This window comes from Nothobranchius furzeri, chromosome 9 (genome assembly GCF_043380555.1).
Source record: "Nothobranchius furzeri strain GRZ-AD chromosome 9, NfurGRZ-RIMD1, whole genome shotgun sequence".
NCBI lineage: Eukaryota > Metazoa > Chordata > Actinopteri > Cyprinodontiformes > Nothobranchiidae > Nothobranchius > Nothobranchius furzeri.
In genome coordinates this window covers 21,792,219-21,803,112 of record NC_091749.1, presented here as the reverse complement: position 1 = coordinate 21,803,112, position 10,894 = coordinate 21,792,219, and the positions used below count along the sequence as shown (strand labels likewise).

Sequence of the window (10,894 nt, the reverse complement as noted above, 5' to 3'; positions counted from 1 at the left end):
TATCAAGCAACAACAGACAGCTACAATAAAGCCTGATTCATGCTTCTCCGTCAGCTCCAACAGGGAGAGACACACACGCATGGACGGAGATGTTTTGCCCTCATGCTTCTCCGTCTCCTGGGGTTTATATTTTGTTTTTTTGTACATAAGAGACTTTTTAACAGACAAATTTGTCTCTCATTCTCGTCCACCTCTTCATGCACTCGCCACCTCTAAACCCACATTTCCCGTCATTTCCGTCCACAAATAAAACGCTTGCTACATATCTTTTCACTCCTCCAGTCACGGGGAATTAAAACGTTCATGTTTTAGAGGGTTTTTTTGCGAGGTATGTATGTATGTATGATAATTGTTCAGTTTTCTCTTAGATGTTCAGTTTTCCTGCTGTGAAATTCTAGTTTACATTTTGTTGTGAATAAATTTGCTCCATTAGGAGCCAAATTAATCCCTCTGTATGATTTTCCCTTATTTTGAACAGATAAATATATTTTGGGGGGATTTTTCCAAAAAACCCTCAAAAACATATTTTTATTAATAGAAAGACTTTCTAATATCAGTTACAAATGAGGGAAAAAGAACCTAAGGTGAAAACCAGAGAATTTCCTAACGGCTCAAAAGGTGCCCAAAATGGTCCAGGAGAGATCTGGATCTGGATTTCTATCAACTAAATCCTCTCTAACTTTTCTATACTTCCTTTTTGTTCATGATTTTTGGGTCAGCAAATGTTCAGACCCTATTCTGTGGATTTCTAGATGTTTTAGGCTGCAACTCGGTATTTTAGAAGGAATTTTAACATCATAAAGTGGATTTTTTTTACGCTGAACAGATTTTTTCCTCATTTCTGCTGTGTTCCTGACCCTGTTACTCTCAGTCAGTGGCATAAGTGATGCTTTTTAGGATTTTAGAGTAAACTTTAGACTCACCTTCATTTTGATACCAAAACAGCTCAAATAAACCTTGTAGTTTATGAGATATACTCAAATCATTTGGGGCACGTCTTTTTCAAGAAAATCTCAGAAAAACGGCATAGGGTTAAAACATGTGAGTGAGATGCAGTACACCAGCTTTCTCATGTTTAGAAGGTCACCCTGTTTTCTAGGTGGACCCTGAACCCTCACACTTCTGTCCTTTATGGTGGACTTTCACATGTCCAGTGGACGTTTTACAGTCCAGAAGAAATTCATGTCAAAGTGAATTTTTCAAACTCAGACTTGATCCGCGACAAATGTGGTTAAAGTCTGTATTTAACCCTTTACAGGAGCCAGCTACTATATTTAGACACTTATAATTACAGGAGTTCACCCAGATAATCATCAGAGATGAAGCTAGTCACAGTCTGACCAACCAGTGTGGGTCTGTGAGGCGCCACAAAGTTAGTCTGTCTGCAAAACCGAAAAACTTCTCGGTCTCTCCTCGTGTTTAAAGTCTTTTTGGAATGTGAAATGGAACCAGAGGACATTTAAACACACACACACCCTGGGCAATAAACTTAACCCATCTGGCCTGCTGGTGGTGGTCGGAGCGACCATGGACGCAAGTGTATGGCAGGTATCGCCTCTGTTAATGCACCCCAGGTCAACTCAGCTACATCGTAGTTCATTCCCACTAGCGTGTGAATGTGTGTGAATGGGTGGATGGCTGATTGTGTTGTAAAGCACCTTGGGGGGTTGTAGAACCATAAAAAGGTGCTATACAAACATAGGCCATTTATCACTTAGGTAATGCTATATTTAATATTTTTAAGATATTCAACATTTCTGCTGTTTGCTGCTCACGAGCTCCCTCTTTAGCTGACAAAGTCCACTTGCTGACTTAAAGGAGCATGGGGCAGGATGAAGAAACTAAACTCATTAGCGACGCACTCGGCGCTGTGAGTAACTGCAGCCCGGCACGAGAGCGCGCACAAACTCTTCACTAGAAAAAAAAAGTTACAGTGACGTACGGCCAGAGCGCGGCTCGAACAAGGCACCGTGTAGAGCGATGAAGTAAGTAACATTGTTACTTTAGTCTAATATTTGTATAATTCCATGACATTAGCATTTTAATTTAGCCATGACACTCGTGATGCCCCGTTATTTGCATTTGCAAGTGCTCCTTCCTAAGAAATATTCATAAGCCAGTTTTGTGACTGGTTAGCAAGACAGTAACATGATGCTACTTTATCAGCATAAGGCTTTGTGGCTGCAGGTGATTTCTGATGTTTTTAGACCAGTTACAGTTATTATTTTGCACTAAGCTTACTAAAAAGCTAATGTTATTGTTTATACATCATAGGCTGACATCATTTGTGAAACCAATTTCATTGCAGGACAGGCATCACAACAATGTAAATAAGAACATAAATATCAATGTTTAGTTAAAAAATGCATCAAAATAAAATCATAATATCAACAAGACCAACAGGGTAATAGTCATTTTTATCATTACTGTCATTGATTTTCAGGAATTCATATTGGAAGGAGTGATGGAAGACAGTTCAGATGGAGTGTGCCCGAGCCTGCCACAGACTTTGATGTGTCGTGGGAAAGTTTGAGACCAGGGGCTAAAGGAAAGGGGAGAGGAAAAGGTCACTCCGAGGGTCGGGGAAGGACACGCTCAAGGGGTGAGGGCAGCAGGTTGAGGTCCAGAGCTCCTTCAAGAGGACCAGGGCGCCGGGGTAGGCAGCGAACAGCTTTCAGAGAAGAGGACCGAGACCGGCTTGCACAGCTGAGAGCTGCCAGTATAGCTGAGATGCAGGTTGGTTGTAGCCATTTGTGTAAAAAAATAAAATAAAATAATAGATGCCAAAAACGAAAACATCACTCACTGGAGATATGAATCTAGTCATGTAAACATATGCTCTTTAATTTCTAGACAGCTTTACAACACCTGAGCCAGGAGGAGAGAGATTATATTTTCGAGAGAGTGGTGATCCATCTTCCAGGGGTGATGCTGGATATCCTGGAGTTTCTGCAAGAGACGCCAGGACACCGTCTTCCTGACTGAGGGCACCCTAACCCAAAAATCCTAACCGTTTATCTACAACTACAGTAGTTCCAAAACAGCACAATACCTCAAAATAACTTTAGCTGAAGACAGCATTTTCACCCAAAAATAAACAGTTTGTGCAATATATTTATTTTTATTTATGTACAAAAAAACAGTTCTGTTATTTGCATTTGTACATAGTATTTTTTCTTAATTTCTAATAAATCTGTGTGCATGAAAGAAGTCATTCCTGTCTTTTGATGCTTCACGTAGCTGGGGCCTTTATGGAGAGGAGAACAGCAGCATTAGATCATACATAGATTACATGAGAATGCAATTCTGGAAACTCTCCAGTTCTGAAGTTGACCTGTAAAAAAAACAAAAGCTACAACTTTATAGATTATTAGGAATCACACTTTTGATTGCCTTTTCACCCACAATTGTCATTTCTATATGCAAATTGTCAGCTTTGATACTGACACTTTAGCGTTTTTGCTTATGATAATGTTATTAATATACATAAAGGTCAGATTGGTGACATCCTTCAACCAGCGTCTGTTGAACATGATTCGTTGAAGAGCCTCGTGTGGTGGAGATAATGGCACCATGAGCTCTTTATCACTGGTCGTTGCATCAAGTGGTCCATGGTCACATTTGCCACGGGTCCATTCGTGCTTCCCTGTGACATGGTGAAGCACACCCACCCACATGTCCTAACAGAAAAAATAAGTTTTATTTGAAAACTTTGCATGTGACAGAAGCGCTCACCAACAGAAACACGAGAGCTGGCACTATTATGAAAAGAAAGGTAATTATGTCAATGTGCATTGTTGTCTTGTTGTCCAAAAGATGTCACAATACTTACATTAAACATATCACGATGTTGTGCTTTCTGGCAAATGTACCAAAATTGGTTGAAGATGTCATTCAGCCACACAAGTAGGATGGAAATTCCCTTTAGGATCCCAGCCTGTGAACAAGGATAAAACAACAATTCCATCTTTTAGTTCTTTTTAAAACATAGAAGGGTTTTATTTACCTGCAACGTTTTGTTTGCGGCTGCAAACTTCGTCAGCCTGACAAAGTTTTCATAATAGTTCTATTCTGTTATGAAAACAATAAATAAAAGTAGAATTAATATATTGTTTTTAGACTTTGGAGTTTAAAAAAAAGAGTGTAGATAAGAATAGGGCTGGGCAATATGGCCTCAAATCTATATTGCGATATAATCTGAAGCATGTGCAGTAACGATATATACTGCGATATATTTTTTCATCTGTTTATAGATGTCAAATTGACATGCTTTTAGATATCCTCATGTGGCAAATATATGCCACTTGAGGCATACAGGCCTCCTCCTCCGCCCACTCCATGCTTGCAGTCACCGCCATTCTGTTGTCCCATTGTCAGCAGGGTGCACATCTTAGTGACGTCATGTGTTATCACAATATCGCCGTATTGCGATATAGCCAAAAACTATCATTACCCAATTTTATATCATTTCTACCTTATATCGTTTATATTCCCCACCCCTAGATAAGAAGACATTGCAACTCACACACTGTTGAGTAAGTTGTTTGCTTGGTCCTCATCAATTTGGACTGCATCCGTAGCTAGATCCATGGATTTGAAACTACAGACAACACAATAATATTTGTTGTACGTAAAGATAAATACTGGAACTTACCTGAAATGGTACTGATTCTAAAGAGATAAATGTGGAGCCTAATACATCTGTCATTAATTATTTCTGCAAATAACAACAATCTGCTGTGAACTGACACTTCACAACATAAATAAATATATATAATGACCTATATTTGCTTATCTATTGTGTTTTTATCTTTTTTGCACATAGTACAGCAGTCATTTCCTGCGTATATGGCAAGACTTCTCATGAACAAATTTACCTTTCTTTAAAAGGATCCAAATCTAGGTCATCAGCTAAGGCCTCAACACCAGCCATTAGAAAATCTTCCCTGTAAAGATAATGTCAGAAGTGTTTGGTGGTGTGATGTTAGTTCTGAACCAAGTGTGGATATGCAAGGTGTAATGTAATGCATGAAATATCATAGCACAAAAACGTGAATATTTGTTTTACAGAAAAGATACTAACCCCTCAGACACAGGTTCAGTTGGAGATAATCGATGCAACATTTTAGCTGCTGTTCGCTTACTGGGTGTTGAGGTTGACTGCACATTACCTCCCTGAATTGCAGTTTCAGGAGCCTGCTTCTCCTGGTAGCTGGAAAACACATTTTTAAACAAAAATGTCAACAAGTTGGTTGAGACTCTACACCTTCTGTTTACATAGATCAATAATGGCTAAGCTTCTTTACCTGTGGCACAACTAGTAATATGAAAATGCATGTCAGTCATAAAAAAAATTAATCATTTTCACAAACATATTTTATTCTGACCTACATTCAACTGGACAAATTTAGAAAAATAAAAACAAACTTCTGCACAACTTTACTTTTAGTCAAACGTGTTGTTATGGCTGACTTATTATTTATTCTTATGTAGCACAGCAATAGCGCTAGGAAAATATATTCTGATGGGGTTCTGTTACACAAACCCCACGAATAACATTATCTACTGAAGTAACAGTCCAGCTTAGAGGTTGGACTGTAGATCAAATATGACATAATTCTAAAGACTCATCTTTGGTTTGGAAAATGTCCGTTCTCTTCTGTGGTACATACAAACTGAAACGTGATCGCAGCTAACATGCTACGCACGCTAGCTCTCTCCGGCTGATCGGTGACGTCATATAATCAAATCAAGCTCTGTTTACTTTTCTCGTCAGAATAAACGGAACATCCATTTATCTCCAAACACATGCGGCGTGTCGTCCACAAAACATAGAAGTGATCCGGTAACTCCTTGGTTGCTTTTAGCTTTTTCAAACTGATCAGGAAGCCATATGCTAAACACCGTTAGCTTAGATAAGTTTCTTGTTCATCTGCACAAAGATTTGTTAGATTACCTAAATCAGCATTATCTAAATCCATAAGTTTTATTTTATTTTCTCAAATTGTGCAGATACAGCTCTGATATGTTTACCTACTCGTTACTGAAACCTACAGCAGAAATAAGGAGACCAAAACTTACCTGGTCACTAGAAAATGTGCCATGTCCGCATCCTTTTTCAGGCCCAAATCCAGTTGAAGCAGCCTCCATTCTTCCAGAGCGTAACCAATAGATATTCGGGTCCCTGACCGACTTTTATCATATTTTCTTTTTGACTCTCGAGATGCCGCTGATAAAACCTTCTTCTTTGTGCCACTCTTTAGTGGGCTTTGAGTTGTGCTTGGTCGTTTGCTAGTTGTAGAAACCATTTCCAGGGTTCTTCCTCTTCTGTTTGGGGTTTTAACGTGGCTAGTAGTGAAAGACGCGTTACCGCCACCTAGCAAGCTTCCAAATGTTTTTCCGGGTTTGAACCTTGTCGAGAACGCGCTTGAAGCGTCAATTAACGTCACATCCGTAAAACAGCGCGGGAAATTTGGATCAGGAATGTTTTGCATTTTGCAGCACACAGCCTGATTAACAAAATGGAATGATAAACTGGTTTCATCATTCTTTTTAGTTTAAAATGCTTCATCACCCATAAGCTTCTCAAGAATGAACATGTACTTTTTGTTTTTGGACAATTCCTGCCCCATGCTCCTTTAAGGTAGAACTCTAAAAATTAGAATATTTCCATTTGTTATAATTGTGATGATTCTGGCTTACAGATGATGAAAACCCCACATTCACAATGTCAGACAACAAGTATATTACATGAAATCAATGAAACAATAATTTTAAATAGAGAAATGTTGGACATCTGAATAACTATAATCATGTGTACTCAGTACTCGGTTTGGCCCCGTTAGCTTTTACTGAAATGAATTCATCTTTGCACCACGCTCTAATTTTTGGAGTTTCACCTGTAACTATTTTTTGTGAAAATAATATATACAGCATGAAATAGACGTGGTGGGGAAAGTAACCAGAGCTTCACTTTAAAGGCAAAGATTTATGATGTCACACCTGCTGTTTCACATTTCTATGAAGCCGCTGGCCAGAAAGATGAAATCATAACTTCACTTTAAATTTTTTAATATATTTTGCAAATCTTGACATTTTAGCTCAGTTTCAACTTCACTTCAGTTCAAAAGCAATTCAAACAGTATTTCTGACACGGTTTTGGGGATGAGTTTAACCCAAGACATGCAGAATTCACCTCTCACGAGTCAATTCGAAAAATTAAAGAATTTTATTTTTTTAAAATCGGGAACTGAGGGCGTACTGGATAAGGTCCAGTGGGGATTGCAACGGAACTGCAGCGTCTGAGGAAAGGAGAGCAGAGGAACAGGTGTGTCCAGGGAGATAAGTCAAAACTAGGAAGGTGCTGAGTAAAGACTTACAGGAAGCTGGGGGCTGAGGAATTGGGGAGGGTAGGTGGAGTGCCTGGGTAATCCAAGAGGGGGTGTCAAGGAGAGGGGGCGCGAGGAGAGCAGGAGGGCGGGTCAGCTGGGAGGAGAGGAGAACGGTGAATGCTGCTCCAGGAGATTTATGGGGCACAGGTGAGTAATCCAGCGGGATGGTGGAGATGTCCAAATAGTCAATCAGAGGAGCCACAGGAAAACCAGAGAAGCTCCAGAAGCTTCAGAAGTCCAAGGAGATCCCGAGGAGTCAAGGTAAGGTCCACAAATGATCCAAAAACCTGGGAACAGGTAAGCACAAGTATGTCCACAAGGGTGCTAAAATCCAAAAATCACTAGAGTTAATCGGGAGACACAAAGGGCTGGAACTACCAAGTTGTAGTTAATCATCCGGCGTCAAGATGTGTTCTCCTCCTCCTCTTATAGCTGGACCCACTGATTGTTAATGAGCGGCAGCTGGAGCCTCCCTCTCCTGAAACACAGCAGCTCAAAGATGGAACAAAAATGAGAGGCAGAGGCTGTAATAACTTTGACTGATGCTAAACTGTTAATATATCCATAACAGTGAAGACACCGAGAACCGCCGACATGTTCAGTCTACACGATCTTTATTTCTCCCCGCACTTCCGCCACACACTCCATTTCACCATCTCCCCACTAGGTGGCACCATGGTACTACCAAATATATAAACTGGGCCCGGCTGAACAGTATATTGTTTCATCCCTCTAATACAGGGGTGGGCAATTATTTTTTCCATGGGGCCACATGAGAAATAGAAAATATTGTGGAGGGCCAGGCCAAAAGGCTGAAGTCAATTATGCATAATATTAATGGTATTTCTTTATAAAAAGCAGTAAATACCATCGTTTTTTCAAGCTGGTAAGAGTAGACTATATGTTATAAATGAGCAAAAAGGAAAAAGTGAGGTTGGCTTACAAAAATGTGATTTATTCAAATTTCCCAAGGCAATGGTAAACAATGTGTGCCCATTTGGTTTTTGTTAAACATTTGTAACTTATATTAGTTAACAGTTTCAGTCACATTCACTCCAAAACACATTTTGAGTTTCAAATATTGTTGGAAAGAGGTTCTTAGCATTCTACAGACACACAGTATTGTCTGTAAAATAAAATCACTGAACTGTGATCTTGAGAAAGAGGTTTAAAAAAAATGTCCCAGTTCACTGCTAGTTGCCTACATTTGTGGTCCAAACACCTTATTTTGTGTTTTTAAGCGATTTTTTTCTTATTCAATGAGAGAAATCTAGTCTCTGCTGGGCTTTAACGAGTGCATCAAAGTCAGGTTGAATGTCTGAGGTGGAGATGCGAAGCACAGCTGACAAATGATCATCAGTGAGAGAGGATCTATACCTGGATTTTGTAAACTTCATCATTGAAAATGTTTGTTCACAAATGTAGGTAGAGCCGAAGAAAACCAACATCTTCTGAGCATGTCTCCTCTGGTTTGGAAAGTTCTCCTCCTTAAGAGAAGAGTAGAAATCCAGCAGAGATCCTGAATCTCTGCTTTCGAGTCCCAAACCCTCTTCAGCACTTTCCCCAGGCTGAGCCATCTGACAGCTGTGTGGAGTCCTCCAAAAGAGCGAGAAACTGTCTGTGATTCATCGCCCGCGCCCTGATGAAGTTTATTATTTTAGTAACAACATCAGTAACATGGTTGATTTTTAGCACTGACTTGCACAACACATGTTGGTGTATAATTCAATGCAAAAACACCAATTTTTGATCTGCATCGATTTCTGTCACTTTATCTTGCATGCGTTTCAAAAGTCCGACATTTTTCCCTGTAAGATTTGGACAACCGTCTGTTGTGACACCTGACAGTCTCTCCCATTTCAATCCCAGAGTGTCCATGCACGCATTTACCTCTGTAAAAAGATCACTCCCTGTCGTTGTCCCTTTCATCGACCGCATTGCTGCCAGCTCCTCTGTGAGCTCCGTTATCCCCCGGACATCACAGCTCTCGTCTAAGGCCAATGAGAAAAAGTCCAAACTTGCCACTTCACGTTGCAGCTGAAGCTCCAGGTTCCCCACGGTTCACCTAGACAGCGGGATTTGCTCAAATGCACCTTTTTTTTCAGGGCATATTAGTGCGGCAGAGTCCACCATGCACTCTTTGACAAACTCTCCCTCCGAAAACAGCTTGCTGTTTTTAGCTATTTTGTGGGATATCACAAAGCTGTTCCTGGTTGCTGCATCCCTGGATGTGTGAAGCTTAGTAAAAAAGCTTTGCTGCTTTTGCAACTTTGCTAGCAAAGCTTCGGATGTCCGTGCCCTCTTAGCATCAGACGAGTTCTTGTATTTTTCCGAGTGTTTCTTGTCGTAATGCCGACTCAAATTGTAGTCCTTAAACACGGCAATCTCCTCCCTGCAAACCAAGCACACGGCTTTACCTCCGACTTCAGTAAAAAAATACTTAGCAGTCCAATTTTTGTTGAAAATCCTGTATTTGGCATCTTTCTTTTTTTTTTTTTTTTTTTTTTTTTTTTTTTTTTTTGCATGAGCGGACATTTCTCGGGCTACAATCACCATGTCAACCACGGGCACTTGTTGCTATACGTATTGCGTCATTGTGCACGTGAAAAACAACTTCAAAATAAAAGCAATGCAGCCTTAGCCCATGCATGAGGTAAAATGAGAAAATACATTTATTTTGTAATTTCCAATTAACCTTACGCGGGCCGTCAAAGTCAACCAAAGGGCCGTATGTGGCCCGCGGGCCGTAAAATGCCCAGGTCTGCTCTAATACCTAATATATCACTATATTACACTCCTCCCCCTTTAACCATGAAGTTCCCCCAATGCATCACACGTTTTAAATAACATTAACCGTAACCAAATTCCTGCCAAAACACAAAGCCTAAACATACTCCATCACTGCTGCTAATGCCACAGATTTAACTTATACATTTTCATTTTCCAACAGGAACTCTTTTTTTTTTTAAAACATTTTCCAACAGGAACTCTTTTTTTTCCCAATTGCCAACAGGAACACTTTTATTTTATTTTTCATTTTCCACAGCTCAACCTGATCATAAGTTCAGTCGTTTGGGAGGTGCCCTCTCCCTCCGAGGGTATCTGCGCTCCAACACCTCAGTAGACCTGGCTGCACTGTTGGCATGTGTCACTGACTTGTCAGCAGCCGCTGAAACCGGTAACGGTGTTACGGGCATGTCCTTAGCCTGCGTCTGTGGTAATGGTGTAGCTTCAGGTGAGTACGGGCTACCACCTACTGCTCCAGGTGTGCCTTTCCCCCCCAAATCTGGCTCGACCACTGCAGGGTAGTTATCCTGAACCTCCGTCTGTTGCTCCTGGAACTCCATTGTCTCTGGACTGGATGGCCGCTTATACAGCAGATGATCAATGTGCACAGACCGTCGATTTACTCCGTTCCACACCCAGTAAGTGACTGGTCCCAGTTGCTTTTCCACGATTCCCTCAGTCCATCTCTCCCTTCCTCCGCGGAAATTTCGTGGAGG

General features: G+C 40.5%; 1 protein-coding gene across 2 annotated transcripts; it reads right to left on the bottom strand.

Moving 5' to 3' along the window:
• Positions 1-2,734: 2,734 nt before the first annotated feature.
• LOC129161946 (uncharacterized) lies at positions 2,735-6,888 on the bottom strand. Of its 2 annotated transcripts, XR_008562001.2 has the most exons (6): positions 6,082-6,888; positions 5,084-5,212; positions 4,878-4,946; positions 4,526-4,600; positions 3,833-3,937; positions 2,735-3,680 (listed from the first exon to the last, which is right to left on the bottom strand). XR_008562001.2 is itself a non-coding variant. In XM_054738462.2 (5 exons), the coding sequence occupies exons 1-5, from the start codon at positions 6,492-6,494 to the stop codon at positions 3,925-3,927; spliced, it is 699 nt and encodes a 232-aa protein (XP_054594437.2). In that variant the 5' UTR covers positions 6,495-6,888; the 3' UTR covers positions 3,725-3,924. The 2 variants fall into 2 exon arrangements, 1 of the variants encoding a protein (XP_054594437.2); XM_054738462.2 differs by lacking the exon at positions 2,735-3,680 and having other exon boundaries at positions 3,725-3,937.
• Positions 6,889-10,894: the final 4,006 nt, after the last annotated feature.

Bases quoted from the DNA above. Each gene is read 5' to 3' on its own strand.
- LOC129161946 (XM_054738462.2), bottom strand. From the start codon at position 6,494: ATGCAAAACATTCCTGATCCAAATTTCCCGCGCTGTTTTACGGATGTG. The intron at 5,213-6,081 runs GTAAGTTTTGGT...TGTGTTTTCCAG, and splicing joins GCACATTTTCTAGTGACCAG to CTACCAGGAGAAGCAGGCTC. The intron at 4,947-5,083 runs GTTAGTATCTTT...TTATCTTTACAG, and splicing joins ACTGAACCTGTGTCTGAGGG to GGAAGATTTTCTAATGGCTG.